The sequence below is a fragment of the Carya illinoinensis genome, chromosome 10 (genome assembly GCF_018687715.1).
Source record: "Carya illinoinensis cultivar Pawnee chromosome 10, C.illinoinensisPawnee_v1, whole genome shotgun sequence".
Classification (NCBI taxonomy): Eukaryota; Viridiplantae; Streptophyta; class Magnoliopsida; order Fagales; family Juglandaceae; genus Carya; species Carya illinoinensis.
Genome location: NC_056761.1, coordinates 5,500,268 through 5,521,002, shown reverse-complemented (window position 1 = coordinate 5,521,002; position 20,735 = coordinate 5,500,268). Strand labels below are relative to the sequence as shown.

The window sequence follows — 20,735 nt, the reverse complement described above, 5'->3', positions numbered from 1 at the left end:
ATGTTTTAAACAGCTTGTATTACATTAAGAAAAAAATTCTGGTACTTAGTTATATGACTTTCGTTATCCGCTGCGTTTCCTTTTACACATTTGTTGCCTTTGCACACACTTGGCACCCGTCGATGGAATGGTGACCCGGGTTGTCACCATCTGGACGTCTCGATTTCCCTATGTTCGGGCGTGGGGATTTGGGGGCGTCACATAATCTCCATTTATTTACGAAATGCCACCAATATGTAAAGCTGATAGCCTAGATTTATGAGATGTGGACTTGATTATACAGATCAGGCATATTGCGAATTAAACATCCCATAGATTTAAGAATAGAGGATTATATTTTCAAGAAGTATCGTGTTCAAAACCAGCAATGATATGGGGGGGAAGAGGAATAATGACCTTTTCTTTTCTTATATTTATTAGTAGGAAGAATAACATCCAATGAGAAGAAAGGTTCACAGTAGCTCAGTACCATCAAAGACTTTCAATAAGATCAGACGGTTACTTTCAAACCACAAACATAAAAATGGGAGGGAAATTATTGTAAACATTGTGAATTTCAGTGTCTATTCTCTATTAGTTACAAAGTTTTTCTTTCACAGCTGGGAACAAAAATAGAGGGAGAGATTTACAAGATTTTTCATATTAGGGTGTTGCCACCAAGGTGATATCTGGATTCTCTATCTACGTGATTCTATTAGTTATCAAGATTCATTGATCATGAGTTTGAAAGGACAAAGTAGCATAAGGTAGTGTCATGAATCGAGCAAGATCTGCAAGGCTGAATCGACTAACCGGTCAGTGACATTTTAGAAGCAAAGTTAAGGGTCCAGGGAGCGCATCTTGACTGGATTAGAACCCACCCAAAGTGAATGTTATCTCATCATGATAGCAAAATGGGCCCAGTTTCAGCAGCAGTCCGAGCATGGCCTTGATTGTTATGCCTTGTCATCTGAATATCATGTGTTACATGAGTCCTTGCCTTAGCGTAGGGAGCATCTCGAGCTGTACAAAAAATTAAAGGAGGTAGTGTAAATTTCCGTAGGAGATAAACAAAATACCTACAAAGCATGCTTGCGAATGCATGGAATTCGTACAGAAAGTTTTGACATCACAGAGTGAACCAGGAAGTCTTTATTAGAGAGGCCAAATAAATAACCAACAATATAAGAATGCCAAACAAAATAATGTTTATATTGTTAGTAAACAACCAGGATTTTTTTTTGGGGGGGGTTGGGGGGGGGGGGGGGGGGGGGGGGGGGGGTAAGTATAAGGATGCATTATTTTTTGATATTAAATTCTTCTCCTTTCCGTTATTTTGGCCTTATAATGCCAAGACATTATAAGATCAAAAAAGTGATACAAAATTTATTAATGCATTGACATCCATGATATGCATAAAAATGCATACGAAGGGTATATGCATCTGAAGAACATTCTGCTAACAATCTTCTCTACTATAATATGAATATCCTTACCGGTAAGCTGTTGTGCTCGGAGGATATTTTGCCGCCTTTTCCACCAACACAGCAAACAGATACCAGTTAGAAGTAATGACAGCAATGCACCTAAAGCAATGCCAACCTTTGCACCTGCAGAAAGGTGGTGCCCACAGGTAGGTAGTCCATGTATGCCACAAAGACCTGCATTATCTGTAAAACTGCAAGTATCTACGGTAAATATTTGTAGCAGACTTCTGTAACAATACTACCATCCAAAAAGTAACAAACAACGTGCATGCACATTATTGAATATAGAAATTTTTATGCCTGCATGTTATGTTAAGTATTTTCTCAAAGCCTTAAAAAACTAAAGACTAACAATTTTTGGAACATACTTGAAGCTTGCTCCATGCAAAAGCCTTCCTTCCAGTGCATCTGGGACTCTTCCAGATAAAGAGTTGCCATTAAGGTTCCTGCATCATTATGACCTAAATCTGAGTTTTTGGTGAATTTCAAAGCTCGTGGGTTAATGAGATGCTGTAAAGATCTTACAGTATCTGTAAAGAAGTCAGCTGTCCAAGGCTTTCAGGAATTGATCCGTTAAAAAAATTGTAGGACAGGTCTCTGCCATACAAGCATATGCTTTCAGAAATTAAATTTATGGAGTAATGCAAAGAATGACAACACAAAATAATGTGAATTCAGAGCTCAAAGGGTTCCATATTTTGACAGCATTGGTGCATAAAAATCTTCTATATTTTTTGGTTATCAGAACCAAGCAAAATAATGCTTCTCCTAGTATACCTCGTCTTTGGTCCATAGATAAGGTATTGAGTAGTTGTTTGGATGGTGCAACTAAGGCCTCGTTTGGTCACACAGATGAGATGAGAAATTTGTGAATGGTAATTAAATAGTTTAAGTTATGTTTTTTATGGGATTTTGGGAAATGAGAGAGAAAAAGTTTAATAAAAAAAATTAAAAAGTTAAAAGAGGGTTAGAATATAATTTTTTTTTTTATTTGAAAAAGTTGAATTGTTTTTTGTGTTTTGTTTGAAAGTTTGGGAAAGTTGTAATGATTAGGTAATTATTAGATGAAAAGGTTGAAAATTTGAAATTGGTATTTGGATGTTGAGATTAGATCAGATCAGATAGGATGAGATGGTTTCAAAGGTTTGTGAAACCAAATCAGGCTTAGAGTTTTGAAATTGGCATTTTATTGCAATGTCACCCCATTTTGGATGCCTTAATGACAGAAATAAATTTGTATCGTGCCTGCATTTATGTTTTCCCTAATGAAAACGGTATTTCATACCAGTCTAAAACAACAGAAATTAATTCCCTTACAAAATACAAACAAAGTTGCATGAGCACCTTACTAATGCACTGAGTCTGTAGTTTTAGAAGTTGACTAGATGATACAGCATGATTCATTACAATGGGAAAATAGAAACAAGAGTGCAACCAGAATACATACTGATTCTGTTGTTTAAGATCTGACCTAATAGTTGACAACAAGATTTTTTACAAAGTTAAAGCATAGAAGAAGATTTTTTTCTCACAGGATAGGGTAGCATAAATTTCAAAATTCATTTGAGCACAGTAGGAAGGTGCCATAGCAGTTCTTTCCACAGTAAATAATATCAATTGCAGAGAGTTGTATTTATTCGTAGAACTAAAAAGTTAGAAGTATCTGACAACAGAAAGTAATGCACTTACAATTTTTCTAAGCTAGCTATTGTTCCAAGTGAGAATGGAATGAGACCACGAATGCTGTTTCCACTCAAGTTTCTGTACATGCACAAGCCAAACTACCATTAGAGATAAATAACAAAGCTAGAAAGATGTTTAGACTAAATTTGAATCAATCATGTTTGGGAACCAAAAACTGCTCTAAAGTTTCTCAAAATTTTCCTACTCTCAAACCAAACATCTTTACTACAAAATAATCTCAATTATCATAATACCTTATCTTGATTTTCTTAACAAACAAAAACCAAAACAACTTTCACAAAACTAAAAAAACAAACAATCTCATAAAAATTTTCTTCCTTTCATATTTTCAATGGGTCACACCACTTTTAAAAGCTCCAATAAAAACATATCTAAAAACTGTCTCGATCCAACCATATTTTTACTGGCTCCCACCACTTTTAAAACCTCATAAAACTAATCTTTAAAAATTTTCTTAGATTTCAGAAACTTCCAAGGAAATCTTGCATCCAAACATCCCCTTGTGTCAGTCATGATATTGCAGACTTTAGGAAATAGAAGAATTTGATAAACAATTTGAGTGAAGACATAAAAATGATCATTGCACAGAAATAAGCTATTATCATCTCAGCATTTCAAAACTATCAGCACTATATTGCCAAAACTTGAACCATTTAGTTATAAAACTTAATACAAATGCAGCTTTGGGTGTCAAATTCTATCAATTAAAATGGAGGCCAGCTTTTAGAAACTTACATGCTATGTAGATGACGCAGACTGGATATATCACCAGGCAAGAAACCCCTCAGACCTTGGTTGTCAAGACCACTGATCAGGCAGGGGAAACCAGTAATTACTCAACACTATACTACAATAGAAGATATTACTGTTTTAGCGTCTTAAAGTCTTAAACATCAAATCATCTTTAAAAAATGCAATATACTTTGGTCATGTATGTGTGTAAGAGAGTGAAAAGAATGGTCCTGAATTTACTCTTCATCGGAAATTGATATTTTTGACTTTCTTGCTTGGAAAATAAGGCAAAGGCCATAAAACAATGGCCAAATCCAGCTTAAGTTGCCCAGAAAATACATAGAAAAGTCCACAAAAAGGTAAATGAGTTGTGTTTACTTATCAAAAAATTGTAAGCAATGTAGGTGGTCCAATCGCATTAGAGCCAATCATAGAGATAAAACTCATTACCAAAATCTAAATGCATATGACTCAGTAAGAAATCCAAAATGTCAACTTAAAATTTTTAATGAAAATGGAAGCTGATCCACAAAAGTAGGGATGGCCTTCATCATTTCAGTCACTTTTGAAACATATGCTATTTCTACAAGTGCACCAAGAATTTACTCCATAATTTTTGTGGACTTGGAAAACATTTAACAAATATGAAAGGCAGCATTCCGGAGTACACAAAATATGGATCAAACGAAAATTAAATGGGAAAAATGTACATTGTATAAAGGTCAGGATAAATTATTTGCCGGAAAATATGTCAACCCCTATGTTATTCAGGTCATATCTATTGATGGTTGTATAAAGGTCAGGATAAATTCTTTTGCCAGAAAATATGTCAACCCCTATGTTATCCAGGTCATATCTATTGATGGTTAGATATTTAATATGAACTTCTAAGAGTCAATGTCCATATTGGAACTAGTGTAGCAGCTTTTGATGAGGTGCCAAATCAAATTTAAGGGAGTAGCATAAGCAAGAGCCCTTAGTTTTATTAGATCTCAGCTTGGCAACTATGGATTACAAGGCCTTAAAGATTCTTGTCGAAAAAGTTAGAAAGAGATTCAGAGTGTTGCAAAGGCTACAAAATGGGAGAGTTGTTGATTGGCTCGGTTAACTGGTCCACAAGCTTCGAACTTGTGGAATGGTAGTTTTTTTCGGCAGTTACAAGAGCCAAATACATTAAATACGAGAAAAAGATCAAGAAAGTACAGTCCATCGATGACCCATTTCCCGCTAGTACTGTCAAGTTGGCAGTCTGCCCCACTCCATGGGTGTTGTTGGGGAACACAAGGATCGCCATTCCATCCTAGTCGAAGAGGAAGCCCCAATGTTTTCTTCAATGCTCGTAGAGCCCTAACTGGAATAGGACAGGGATAATCAATTTAGTGACACACTATTTACACACCAACTTACAATATGCTTTATTCATAATGAGAAATAAGTAAGCACGGCAAAAAACTTCATGCTCACTCCTGCCAAATACGTCAACAAGATTGAGTGGATAACAAAGTGGGTTGATATTAACAGGCAAAGAGCTCACTAAGTGATAATAGAGGAGAATATCAGAAAGTTATGGTCCTAGAATTTTATCACTGAAGTAGTGCCAGTATTCAGCAATAACATAACATCGTACTAAATAGGTTGCTCTGTCTTACATGCATGAAAGTGCATATATTTGGGCCTCATTCTAGTACTATATTCGAAAATTTTAAGCACACTATATATATGGTATGGACAATAAAAAGGTGGCATACATACCTTCATCTGGTAAGGTTTTGGGCTCTGCTATAATAACCTCAAAGACCTCAATAGCATTGACAATGGCATGACCTTCTTTAGGATGCAAGGTTATTGTCAAAGTCCTTCCATTAATAGCAACAGTTGTGTTAAGAACAAGAGCGGTATAACGACCCCCACTCATTTTGATAATGTCTACATCTTCAAATACAACATCACCATTTATCAGGATATTGAATACCCTTTGCCCTACTTTCGTCACTGAAGAATCAATCTCTGCAAAGTGTAACCAAATTGAGTAGTTTCCATTGGGCTCCACATCAATAGCATATGTTAAATCAGGCTGATTATCAGTACTAACAAGAGCTGACCGATAAAGAGCTTCAGGATAAAAGTTTGGTGAAATTGAAGCCTGCTTAATTCTACTTTCAGTAGATCTAGGCCGATCAGAATTCTGACCAAAAGTTGGTATGGCTTTCCAAAACCTATCCCCACCCCAATGATCACCACTATAATCAACATCAAACTTTGACTTCCCTGTGCCACAACTCAGTCTTGTGGCTGTTCTAAAGATTGTTCCTTGACCCCACTGTTGACTGGAATAGTAGGCTTTATCATCGACTTGAAGAATTTCAATTGCAAGAATTGCTGGATCTCCATGACCAGTACTATGAAAGCAGAGAGAGACCGTGTTATCAGTAAGAAACACGAGGGCTTCAGCAAATGCTTGGTCATCCTGGTTACTCCAACCTGATTGCAAAGAATATATCTGAGTGCCTTCAACAGAAACATCAAATAGAGGTTCGTAGTCAAAATTAGCCTGCGCAACCAATCCAAAGAATATCCTGACAGAATAGTGTCCTTTTGGCACTCTATTAATGTTGTAACAATTTTCGGGACCTTCAGATAGAGGGAAGTAGCGAAGTGTTTTAAGAGGAGGAGAGACAGAGCTTTTAACCGTTGCATTTGTAGGTACCCCTCCCGTATATGCAAAATCCTTATACCAAAGCGTATTGGTAGGTGGTGTATGGACATTTTGGCGAGCTCCACAGCTTATGCGCATAACAAATGGTGCTGTAGTAAGAGAAAATATTTCACACATTCAAACATCACCGTTAAAAATCAAGAAGAAGGAAAAGCAGCAAAGCACAAGAACTAATTATAATTCTCTAATTCTCAACCATATGCAATCAGTCATGGTGGTTCATAAATTACGCAAATTCACCCAGAAACTGGCAATTACCACATAAAGATGACCTGCGTCCATACTTAACATGTATCTTGCATGCTGCTAATTGATTTGAGAAATGCACATGCTGCTTCACTGAAATGTTGTGGTTGGTTCAAGCTAAAGGTATGCATCGTTTTAACTCATGATCACCTTGGTAACAGATTGTTTAATTTATTTTTTGAAGGAAAATTCAAAATATTAAAGAGAAATTAGCAATAGTTTATCGCTATAGATTCTGCAACAATACATACATCTATAGACTCCAAGTATTCAGTCATTAAACCTAACATATTGCATAACTCTTGGGCTAAAAAGGCCTGGACGAGCCACGCATACATGGGAACTTGATCGCGTGGTTATCTTGCAAAAAAGAAGACGAAGGAGAAGAAAATAGAAGTTCAAATTTTCTTTCTTTTCCTTTTCAGGTTTGGAAACTCAAGTCAGGTGCAGCTTAGTGACTTCTTGCTTTCTGATATCTAAAAGAGCAAAAAGTTCCTGCACATTCAGAATGTTGATTTCTTACTTTTCTTTTATATAAATATTCACAGGAACCAAACGGATTCAAAATCATTCTTTCATTTTAAACCAAACAAATATAATTAAAAAACCAATAAAGAATTTCCGTGAAAACAAAGAAAAATTTACATACTCGTATCCAGCTTCTGCTCTCTAATACATCATTTCAACTACTTACTAACATGAACGCTAGCAAACAAAGCACAATATAAGATCTATCTCAAACCAAACCCCCGAAGAGACCAAAAACTACTTAAAAGCATCGATTCACCATCAAAACTAAATACTCAATCATCGTTAAACAAATCAAAATGCGACAAAAAATACTTAAGAAACGCTAACTCAAATCCTCTACCACTCCAGCACTCGAATTCCCCAACGAAATTGACTACACAGTGAGTGAGAGAGAGAGTAACAGAAGCTCACCGCGTCGAGCTTTAGACGAAGACAAAGCCGAGCAGAAAACGAGAAGCCATAGCAGACGAAATCTGAGCATCGTAACCTAGAAAAGCACTTCTCTTTCTCCCTGTGTCTCTGTCTCTGTCACCACTACAGCCTCCTCATTCTGTATCACTCGCTTTTCATCTTCCTTTCTCTTGAGAGAGAGAGAGACTCTGAGATATTACACATTTGGAGACTTGGGAGTATTGGAGATTCTACAGGTACTCTTCAAACTAGTGGACGCGTGACTGTGGAAGACACCAATGGTACAGGTGAGCTTCATGACAGTTGATGGACTTCTTTTAATCGGACAGTTCACGTGACTCATAATATGAATAACATTCATTTTAAAGTCTTTAATTTTATTAAAGTAATATTATCTTTATCAATAAATCATTATTAAATAATTTTAGAATATAAACACGCTATATTATCGCCTTATCATCATACATCATATTAATTAAAAAGTAGAATATATTTTCAAAATTATATAATATTTTGCCATAAAAATTAATAATATATTATTCTTATTATGAAAATATTTAAAATAATATTATGTACAGTCGTAAAATATATAAATATTATGCAATCATTTTAAAAAAGAATAGATTTATGATTTAAAATTTTAATTTTTTTATATAAATCTTGTATTAATTTATTTTTTAAAAAAATTACGTGACACATACATAATCATAATTGTAAATATCATTTCTTAAATATTTATAATAAATTTTTCATCGTATTATATATATATATATATATATATATATCAGTGAAATGAGAAGATGGCCAATGGGTGTTATGAAAAGAATAATTATGGCCATTGATGTAATTTCAATCATTGGGAACTTAAAATTGACTTTGCCCGTGAAGTTTCCTATCTTGGCACTTGTCCTCAAACAGTGAAACCATAATTCCAAAATTTTATATGTGGGGATAGCAATAGAATTATTGTTAAAATAAAAATATAATATTTGTCTTATTTAGTAGTAAATCGGACGGTCCAAGATAGTCATAGAATTCAGATGAGTGGTCCTTTTCACTTTTGTTGGCTTGTGGGTTTGAATTAGAGGATCACATCTCACTTCTTATAAAAATTTTTATAATTTAATTAAAAAATATATTTTTTAAAATTTTTTCTTAAATTTTACTCATATTTCAAAAACTTCTTATATCTCATTTCCTATCATTTCTTTATTATATTAAAATAACATTTCTCTATTTTTTCTTTATTACTTTTTTCTCTCATTTTTATTTACAAACTTAATTACTCAATAGTTTTTCTTATGTTTTGAACTATTACTCTAGTGAATATTTTAAACAAAAGTTTCAATTATTTTTGTGGATATGATAATATTTTTAAAATTATTATTTAAAACTATAATAAATATAAGTATGAGAAAAAGTATAAATAATTGGAATAATAATTTATTTTATATATTAGAATAAAATATTGATAACAAATGGTTTGAGAAATGAATAGTGATTTTCTATATTTAAAAAATTATTTTTTATTCTCTAAATATTTTTCTTAAAATAGAGATTCAGATGTAGAGAATATTTTGATCAAAATCTTAAAATAAACCTGAAATTAAGAAAAGTGGTAAGTTGTGGCACCGAATATAAATGCTCTTATTGCGCAATCAGTGAGCAGCATCTAAGCAATATGTGCCAGAGTAGTTTGCCATGGAAACGGATTAGAGCACTCTTAGTGGATTAATACTTTTTAATGAATAAAAATTTTATGTGTAATTATTTTTATGTATTATTTTACATATTTTATTAATGTAATTGATTGCATATTAAAAAAATTAATATAATCACTCGTATCAATGGAGTGTGCAGCAAGTACGTAAAAGTGATTGTATATAATATTATTTATGATAAAATAATATGAGATAAATTTGACTTTGATTATTTCATTTATATCAAATCTCTACATTAGATTATCTATTTATTCATTATATAGTAATAAAATAATATTAATTTTAAAAAATCTTTAATTTTATAATTATTAATTAATTTAATTTTATTATATTTTACCATTCTATCTATTATTAATTACTATTTAATTATTAATTTAAAAAAGACGATCTGCATCTTGGATTACATAAAATATCCAGTAACTAATGTGCGGTTTGGCCATATATTTTTGCTATAAAATATACCAGTAACAAAAAGTATGAGAAGAAGAAAGAGAAACAATAGTAATTTGATCTATATACAGTAACCATTAACTTAAATTATTTTGAACAGTTCTTCTACCGGTAGGGAAGTTGGCGCAGGATTGGCGCACGAATCACTTATTATGCCACGTTAGACTTCAAATAATATAAGTAAAGAAACCAAAAAAAAAGGTAAGATGAAGCACCTGAACTGAATTGGAACTCAAAAACACGAACAGAGCCTTCATCGTTCCTGCCCGTTTGTCTCCCTCATTCACGTTCCTCCGCAACCCGTTCCTCGGCTAGGCTACGTTGCACTCCTCCACCACCCACCCCACCAACATCAGATTTTTCAGATCTACCTCCACCAATAGTCTGCGTCGAAGTCATCTTTGGGATTGAATAGACACAATACTTCATTGGGATTAGGAGTTGAAATTGGATTCTAGACTAGAGGAGTTTTCAACTGGGTTTTTCAGTTCCATCTTGGAAAATGATTTTGGCTGGCCAAATTTGGATTTAGCGAGATGTAGTGACTGCAATTAATTGATTTACAATAACAATAGAAATTTATGAAACACGCAAAACCCACAACCAAAACAAGTCATGTATGTATGGGAAATTGATAGGAAAAAACAAAGCTATTAAAATATTAAGCTGGACATGCTAGACATTGTGTACAGACAGGGAAAGATAGGAGAGAGAACCTTTGCTTTGTGCTAGATAAGGTTGTTAGAACTTGCTCGTACACTGGGAAATGTTAGAGGGAATGATAGAGCGAGTAATGCGAAAGAAGGGAGAGAAACGGGTCTTGGACTCTTGAGACGAAGTGTGTGTTTTCCGATTACCAGAAAGAAGTATTTTAAAAGGTCAGAGACATTGTTAGAGAGAGCGAGTGATAGAGATGCTAAGCAAGAGAGAGGTGGTGATTGCAAAGAAATGGGAAAAAAAGTCGTATGGGATGGCGATAGCGAATGCATCAAAAATCATATAGACAGGAATACAAAATTTCGAGTGAGCGTGCATGAAGAAAAAAGAAAAAGGAAAAGTCTTTCATAGAAAAAGAAAGTTCAGAGAGAGAAATTGAACTTCTAAAAGGACTGCAAATGATGATAAATTATAAATAATTACCCATAAAAACTAACTGCCTTGGGTCTTGGCTCTCAGGCATGTTTCTGGTTCTTAAAACCCATCTTGGCTCTTGGCTACACTTTGAAGATGGAGGACAGTAAACAATGGAGGAGGGAGATACAGAGGTTAGGTCTCAGAAACACGAAAAGGGTTTGGGGAATATCAGGAGATAGAGGAAGGATGGAGATGGAAGAGGGAGCTTCTACGGAGAGTGAGATCTCGTTGAATGAAACTTCGTGTGAAATGCACCGTTTAATTATCCACATAGACGTCCCTGCACGGAACCTGCACAAAGTCTCCTGCGAGAATCATTTTCCTATTTTGAAAGGTACCGTAGCTAAAGCATTGCACTCTATTTTTCTTGTCTATTAGCTAAATACTTAATAGATTTATCTTTTAGCTAATCTATTGAGATGCTCTTAAATCTAAATTAAGATCTTTCAAACGGATTATTATTTAAAAAAATTTGGTTAAATTATTAAATTTTTTAATATTTCTTTATTATATTATTTTACATTGTATTAATGCTTGATGAGTTTGAGCAAGCTTAGAGGAAAAACTTAACAACATAACTTTTCTTAAGTATTCTCAAAATATTTATAGATATTTCATTTTTAAATATAACACAAACATAAATTATTTTCAATTTCAAATATTTAATTTTTTTATCTAATTATTACAACTTTTTTAAACTCTAAAAAATAATATTAATTTTCAATTTTCAAAACAAAAATAGTATTATAAAATTATATTTGAATTATATTTTAACTTTATAATATTTTTATTCAACTTTTTCTCTATTTCCCTAAAATCTAATAAAACATATTAACTCAAACTATTTCACTACTATTAACAAAAATATTCTAAATATCAAAATAGACTATTAATCATGAGTTAAGGCTTATAACTTATATCTTAAGTGATAAGTTGTGCTATTTAAAAGTTACTGTTGTTTGGTAACATTATTTTTAAAATACTTTTAAACATGTCATATTTGTTTAGAAATAAATTAAAAATTTGTTTTAAGAGATATAAATGACGATTATTTGATTTTTAAAAAAATTATGACCATATTTATAAAAGATTGAAAGTTATAATTATTTAAAAGTTGTATGGATATTTGTTGAACCCAAGGTTTCAAGTTTTATGTGATTATAAACCTACACATGGATTTTGATGATAACAAATGAATTCAAAGAATAAAAGAGTTTCAATCTCAAGTTGTTCACACAATGGAATCAAGCACATCAAAGAACCAAGCATGAGCAAGAAGGAAACAAGTTCACATTAAAGTTATAGAGTAATGTTGTAAATCTCTTAAAATTCAAAATTAGGATTAATGCTCAAAATTAATATTTTATCATAAAGCATTAAAATACATTTTCCACATGTGCATGAATATTTTTAAAAATTAAATTTGAAAATTTTGAAAGATGATTGATTGTCATCTTTTGCATGTGCATGCCTTGATTAAAGGGTTGAATTTTGAAAATATTAAATATGATTGATTGTCATCTTTCACATGTGCATGTTTTATTTGAATATTTTCAAAAGTGATTGATGTTTTTTTAGACTTATACAAAAGGTAGATGATTTTGTTTGAAAATTTTGAAAAGTAAAGTGTGCTCATTTTGTCATATACAAAAAGTAAAAGATTAGGTTTGAATTTTTTGAAAAGGAAAGTGTGCTCATTTTGTCATATGCCAAAAGTAAAAGATTAGGTTTGATTTTTTTGAAAAAGTGAATGATGTTGTCTTTGACAATTGAAAAAGAAGAACCTTTTATTTGAATTTTTTGAAAAAATGAATGATGTTGTCTTTGACATGTGAATCTTTTTAAATTTGAATATGAAATCTCATATGCCTATAAATAGATCATTTGAGAGCTTCACATTCACAACACTAAGATTATACAACATTCATTCAAAACTTTCATTCTCTCTTCTCTAAGCATTGAACATTAATCCTTATTCATTTTGAGAGATATAGTTTGTGCTGTATTGTTCTTATTTCACTCATTGAGGAGTGTTTTCTGATAACCTACCCACTATCAGCTTTTGTATCAGAAAAGGGTGTGTATAACCCTTGTGCGTGTAGAAAGTATTCTACACGGGGAATAGTTGAATCATCACGTGTAAGGTGATTGCAAGTGTAGAGGGTGTTCTACACGGATCCTTTGTAGCGGTGTTGTTCAAAGGTGTAATAGGTTTCTATCTCCACCTGAAGGAGGTTGAATAGTGAATTTGAGAATCCTTAAGGGGTAACTTGAGGCGAGGACGTAAGCAGTGGGGCCGAACCTCGTTAACATACTGAGTTTGCTTCTCTCTTACCCTTACTCTTTATATTTATTGTTATTTCATATTTTGTTTATATTTTATATTATATATTTGATTTATAATTGTTATTTTTTAATACAACTCAATTCACCCCCTCTTGTGTTAGTCATCTGGGCAACAATTGATATCAGAGCTAAGAGCTCTATTATAAGATTAACTATCTTTTGAATTAAGATCTTATGGCTAACATTGCAGCTTCATTTGGTGAAGGTCAATCTAGCAGTCGGCCTCCACTCTTTTGTGGAGATAATTACTCATTCTGGAAAGTTAGAATGAGAATATTTCTTCAAGTTCAAGGTAGAGAAATCTGAAAATGTATTGTAAATGGATCTTATATTCCAACAAAAGTGGTTGATGGAGTAAAGGTCAAAAAGAAAGAAGAAGAGTTTGATCGTGAAGACGATAGACTTTATTCTTTAAATTTAACTGCTATGAATTTATTATATAATGCTCTTAATGGAAATGAATTTAATAGAATAATGAATTGCGCTACGGCAAAGGAAATTTGGGATAATTTGAAAGTAACTTATGAAGGAATTTCGCAAGTCAAGGAATCAAAAATTTATATTCTTACTCATGAATATGAAATGTTTAAGATGAATAATGATGAATCTATTTCTAGTATGCACACTCGTTTTACTAACATCATAAACAGCTTGACAGCTCTTGGCAAAGTTTATTCCAAGGTGGAGAAAGTAAGAAAAATTCTCAACTCTTTTATCAAAACGTTGGGAATCAAAAGTTACAGCGATTCTTGAAGTTAGAGACCTCAAGAAGCTCGAAATCAATGAACTCATCGGGTCACTTATCATCCATGAGTACACATTGAAAAGAGGAGAAGAAGAAGGAAAGCCAAAGAAGAGCTTAGCGATTAAAGCTGTTCCTCATGAAAGTGAAAGTAATGAAGATGAGGAAAATGACGATAAAGATGAAGAAGTTGCGATGATAACAAGAAAAATTCAGAGGTTCTTGAAGAAAAATAGAACTCCTCCGAGGAAATCCTTCAAAAGGTTTTCCAATAAAGATTCAGGTAAAAATGACACTTTAATTTGTTATAAATGTAATAAACCTGGTCATATCAAGCCAGATTGTCCTCTGCTAAAGAAAGATCGAAACAAGGGCAAGAAAACAATGAAAGCTACATGGGATGATGATTCAAGTAGCTCAGATAGTGAAGCAAGCAATGAAGAATCAGCAAATCTTTGTCTTATGGCTAAAGATGACATTGAGGTAATAAATCTTGATAATATTGAAAATCCTTCATATGAAGAATTGCAAAATGTTTTAGAAGAGATTTATGAGGAATTTGAAAAATTGGGTATGAAGTATACTGCTTTGAAAAAGAAAAATTCTTCTTTAACAAATGAAATTGAAATTTTAAGAAAAGAAAGTATCATTTTGAAAGATGAAAATCTTGATTTGAATAAGAAGAAAACCGATTTAGAAAATATTGTTGAAAACTTTACGAATGGAAAAAGAAATTTTGAAAAACTTCTTAGTAGTCAAAGATGTGTTTTTGACAAGGCAGGTTTGGGATATATGCCAAAACAAAAATACAAACCTTATAAAAATTTCTTTGATAATCATTCTACATCAAAGACTAATATTCAAAATTCTTTTCATAAAAATAATTTTGTCAAAAAAGGATATTATTATAATCATTCAAGTTTTTCATATATGTCACATGCTATTTGTAATTTTTGTAATAGAAATTGTCATAATTATCATACTTGTCCTATTAGAAGAAATCATACAATGACTATTAGGGCCATATGGGTACCTAAAAATCTTGTTTCTTCTAATACTAAAAAATAAATGACCCAAAGAACTTAGGTACCAAGAAAAATCATTTTAATTGTTTTTATAGATATGCATGAAGTCATCCACAAGTAAAAATAAGTGGTTTTTAGATAGTGGATGTTCAAGACACATGACAGGAGACAAGACTAAGTTCTTTGATCTTAAATTTAAAGAAGAAGGACACGTGACATTTGGAGACAACTTGAAAGGGAAGATCGTGAGAATAGGTAAAATTGGTAATGAATCTTCTCTCATAATTGAAGATGTTCTACTTGTTGAAGGTTTAAAACATAATCTTTTGAGCATAAGTCAATTATGTGATAAAGGATTTACAGTTACTTTCAAAATGGATAAATGCATTATTTTGAATGATCATGATTGTAATATTTGTTTTATTGCTTTTAGAAACAATAATGTTTATACAATCGATTTTGAAGAAATTACCTCACAAGATGCTATTTGCTTTTCAGCTCAAAATGAAACTAGTTGGCTATGACATAGAAGATTAGGTCATGCTAATATGGAACTTATTTCCAAACTTTCAAAAAATGATCTTGTGAGAGGTTTACCAAAAACAAATTTTCTAAAAGACAAAATTTGTGATGCATGTCAATTTGGTAAACAAACAAAAACTTCTTTTAAAACTAAAAAACATATTTCCACTACTAGACCATTGCAACTGATACACATGGATCTTTTTGGACCAAATAGAGTTGCAAGTCTAGGAGGAAAATATTATGCATTTGTTATTGTTGATGATTTCTCTAGATATACTTGGGTCATCTTTCTTGCTCATAAAGATGAGGCACATAATGCTTTTACCAAGTTATGCAAGAGAATTCAAAATGAAAATGGCTATACTATTTCAAGTATCCGAAGTGATAGGGGAAAAGAGTTTGTTAATAAAAATATTGAAACATTTTGTGATGAAAACGGTTTTGTGCATAATTTTTCTGCTCCTCAAACTCCTCAACAAAATGGGGTAGTAGAGAGGAAAAATAGATCTCTTCAAGAGATGGCAAGAACAATGCTCAATGAGAACAACTTGCCTAGTTATTTTTGGGCCGAGGCGGTAAGTACTGCATGTTATGTTATAAATAGAGTTATGCTAAGGTCTAAGTTAGATAAAACCCCTATGAGCTTTGGAATGAGAAAAAGCCCAACATTGATTACTTTCATGTATTTGGATGCAAATGTTTTATTTTGAATGACAGGGATAATTTAGGCAAATTTGATGCAAAATCTGATGAATGTATCTTTCTCGGTTATTCTACTAATAGTAAAGCTTATAGAGTATTCAATAAAAAGACTTTGACTGTACAAGAATCTATGCATATAGTATTTGATGAATCTAATTCTTCACTCTCCAAGAAATCTATTGATGAAGAAACATGAGGTATAAATAATACGGAAAGTCTCAATCTCAACAACGAGAAAACAATAGAGGAAGTTCAACATGGAACCATCAGGAAAGATCATCAAAATTTAATACAAGATGCAACCAAACAGTGGAAATTTGTGAAAGATCATCCAGTGGAACAAATTTTGGGAGAACCTTCACAAGGTGTAAGTACTAGATCATCTCTTAGAAATATTTGCAATCATACTGCTTTTCTATCTCAAATTGAACCCAAAAATATTGATGACGCACTTCTTGATGAATCTTGGATTCTAGCTATGCAAGAAGAGTTGAATCAATTTGAAAGAAATAATGTTTGGACACTTGTTCCTAAACCCAAAAATCATACTATTATTGGAATAAAATGGATTTTTAGAAACAAGAAAGATGAGTCCGGAGTCATTACTAGAAATAAGGCTCGACTTGTAGCTCAAGGTTTTAATCAAGAAGAAGGAATCGATTATGATGAGACATATGCACCTATCGCAAGATTAGAAGCTATTCGAATGCTACTTGCATATGCTTGTTATAAAGATTTCAAACTTTTTCAAATGGATGTTAAAAGTGCTTTCTTAAATAGTTTTATAAATGAAGAGGTATATGTTGAGCAACCTCCAGGTTTTGAAAATCATATTTCCCCAAATTATGTTTTCAAACTTACAAAAGCATTATATGGACTTAAACAAGCTTCTAGAGCTTGGTACGAGAGACTCAGTGGTTTCTTGATTGAAAAAGACTTTTCAAGAGGAAAAATCGACACAACTCTTTTCATTAAATATGAAAATGATGATATTCTTTTGATTCAGATTTATGTTGATGATATAATATTCGGTGCTACTAATGAAAATATGTGTCAAGTTTTTGCTAAAACTATGCAGGAAGAATTTGAGATGAGCATGATGGGAGAACTTACATTCTTTCTCAGATTGCAAATTAAGCAAGCAAAAAGTGGGACATTCATCAATCAATCAAAATATATTAAGGAATTACTGAAAAAGTTTGAGATGGAAAATGCTAAGGAAATTGGAACACCAATGAGCCCATCAACTAAACTTGATAAAGATGAATCCGGTAAGCCAATTGACTCGAAAATATATCGAGGTACGATTGGTAACTTATTATATTTAACAGCTTGTAGACCAGATATTATGTTTAGTGTGTGCTTATGTGCACGCTTTCAATCATCTCCAAAATAATCACATTTAATTGCAGTTAAGCGCATTCTTAGATATTTTAGTGGTACAATTAACCTAGAGTTATGGTACCCTAAGCACACATCTTTCGATCTAATCAGCTACACAGATGCAGATTATGCTGGCTGTAAAATAGATCGAAAAAGTACTAGTGGAGCATGCCATTTCTTAGGTCATGCATTAGTTTTCTGGTTTAGTAAAAAATAAAATTCTGTTGCACTATCTACTGCTGAGGCAGAATATGTTGCTGCGGGTAGTTGTTGTGTTCAAGTTCTCTACATGAAGCAACAACTTGAAGATTTTAAACTCAAGTATAATCACATTCCAATCAAATGTGATAATACAAGTGCTATAAATCTTTCAAAGAACCCAATACAACATTCTAGAACTAAGCATATTGAAATAAGATATCATTTTCTTCGAGATCATGTGCAGAAAGGCGATATAGTACTAGAATTCACAAACACACACGATCAGTTAGCAGATATTTTCACAAAGCTTTTACCAGAAGATAGATTATGTATGATCAGAAGAGAAATATGTATGATGCATGCTATGAATATCTCTTAAAAGATAGACTAGAGTCAATAAAAATAGAGATAGATTTTTTAATACTTTTACATAAACTTGAGATTCTTAGCCTCATGTTTGAGACGCTCATTCTCTTCATACAATATCATGTCATTTTTATCCATGAAAACCGGCAAGCGGAATGAAGAATCTAATAAAGATTTCAACTGTTTATTCTTCTGCCGAATGATTCATTCCCTCGTGTGAGACTCTTGAACAATTCATTGAAGTACAACAATTTGTTCTTTAAGCTTTTCAACTTCATGATTTTTGGCTTGTAGCTGCTGAGAAAAAGCAACAATAGAGGAAGAGTAGCGAGTCCCAAGACTCACCAAGTCATAAATAGCATCAGAATCTGACTTATTAGTCAGATTATTATTTTCTTGCTACAACACGGCACCAATGGCAGCTGCAGAAAGGACATGAGGTTGAGATGCAGAATGCCTCATAGATGGATCTAGAGAAATGTTATAAGAATGAGTTATTGAGAAAAGAATAGAAGGCTTAAAACGAGAATGCTGAAGGAATGCAGATGAGTTATAGAGATGAAATGAAAACTTGATGCGGATTGGATGAACTCCAGGACTGATTTTATAGAGATAGCATAAAGAATAAGACAAACTATTTTCTCTTCAAATCTTATTTAGTCAAAAGAAATACAAGATATACTGGACACACATTGTCAAAAGTTTTCTTACTAAGCCAACGAGATTAACAGTAGATTGTCCCTATTTTTCTAGTAAACGATGAACCTCTGCTGTTATCTGCCGATGTTGACCTTGTATCTGAACCCTTTTTCGTTTCAGCTCCTCTATTCGTGGTTGCAGATCATGAGCATACCAATCTGCAAATTTTTTCAACTCTTGGTTTTCTTACTTTAGCCTTTTATTCTCACTATCCTTATTAGCAAGCTTCTGTCGTAACTCAAATATTTGCATGTTAAGATGATCAATCTCACTCACCCTCGCCATTAACCTCCGAGACATGATCGTAACAGAGGCAGCATATTGACTACTGAGCATTCTTGATTCTGCAATAATCTCAAAATCAGCCTTACTAGAAAAACGGTTCACTGCTCCTATCATGGTATTGACGGCCTCAGGAGAGAAGATTGATGATTGATGCGTCAAGGGTTCCTGATTCAAGTCTGGAACATTAGTGGAAGAGAATTGCTCAGCCATTCTATCGTTGTGGAAAAACAGAACTCAGGTCAAGAAGCGATTATTTTTTTGGCATCCAATAGATGAAAATGATCATTTTTTTATAGAAACTCGGAGCCTTCAATCCCGTTTGTCAACAACATCAGGCGATTGTTTAAATCTTCAGCCGTATTAAATTTATAGAGTTAGGCCTCGAGGCTTTGCAGCACTTGTCGGGTCACGGATGACTCCATTTTTCAACTATCTATAGTGTCTACTAACGCACCGTTTTATTCAGTCTATTTACTTGTTGCGGATCCTTTTTAATGATGCCAAAAGGGGGAGAAGTGTTAGACTAGAACATTAACACTGTTTAAATTGCTAAACTTGTTATATATGCTTGGAATTATATTTATACTTTTACTTGAAAAAACTAACGCATATTTTCAGGGGGAGCTTAAGTATTAATACAGGTTTCAAGTTCTATCAAGTATTTGTCATCTTCAAAAAGGGGGAGATTGTTGAACCCAAAGTTTCAAATTTCATGTGATTATAAATCTACACATGAATTTTGATGATAACAAATGAATTCAAAGAATAAAGGAGTTTCAAGCTCAAGTTGTTCACACAATGGAATCAAGCACATCAAAGAACCAAGCATGAGCAAGAAGGAAACAAGTTCACATTAAAGTCATAGAGTAATGTTGTAAATCTCTTAAAATTCGAAATTAGGATTAATGCTCAAAATTAATATTTTATCATAAAGCATTAAAATACATTTTCCACATGTGCATGAATATTTTTGAAAATTAAATTTGAAAATTTTGAAAGATGATTGATTGTCATCTTTTGCATGTGCATGCCTTGATTAAAGGGTTGAATTTTAAAAATATTAAAGATGATTGATTGTCATCTTTTACATGTGCATGTTTTATTTGAATATTTTCAAAAGTGATTGATGCTTTTTTAGACTTATACAAAAGGTAGATGATTTTGTTTGAAAATTTTGAAAAGTAAAGTGTGCTCATTTTGTCATATACAAAAAGTAAAAGATTAGGTTTGAATTTTTTGAAAAGGAAAGTGTGCTCATTTTGTCATATGCCAAAAGTAAAAGATTAGGTTTGATTTTTTTGAAAAAGTGAATGATGTTGTCTTTGACAATTGAAAAAGAAGAACCTTTTA

The 20,735-nt window shown here is 32.6% G+C and overlaps 1 protein-coding gene across 1 annotated transcript; it reads right to left on the bottom strand.

Annotated features, from left to right (window-relative positions):
• Window positions 1-458: 458 nt before the first annotated feature.
• On the bottom strand, window positions 459-8,058 carry LOC122279459 (receptor-like protein 4). The gene is made up of 9 exons (XM_043090141.1): window positions 7,807-8,058; window positions 5,655-6,707; window positions 5,106-5,253; window positions 3,906-3,977; window positions 3,156-3,227; window positions 1,992-2,063; window positions 1,835-1,912; window positions 1,476-1,657; window positions 459-1,002 (listed from the first exon to the last, which is right to left on the bottom strand). Exons 1-9 carry the CDS (start codon window positions 7,874-7,876, stop codon window positions 881-883), a joined length of 1,869 nt encoding a protein of 622 aa, XP_042946075.1. The 5' UTR covers window positions 7,877-8,058; the 3' UTR covers window positions 459-880.
• Window positions 8,059-20,735: the final 12,677 nt, after the last annotated feature.

Coding starts and splice junctions, on each gene's coding strand:
- LOC122279459 (XM_043090141.1), bottom strand. CDS start 7,876: ATGCTCAGATTTCGTCTGCTATGGCTTCTCGTTTTCTGCTCGGCTTTG. Junction 1,658..1,834: donor TTGCATGGAGCAAGCTTCAA/GTATGTTCCAAA, acceptor AGATACTTGCAG/TTTTACAGATAATGCAGGTC. Junction 1,003..1,475: donor CCGAGCACAACAGCTTACCG/GTAAGGATATTC, acceptor TTTTTTGTACAG/CTCGAGATGCTCCCTACGCT.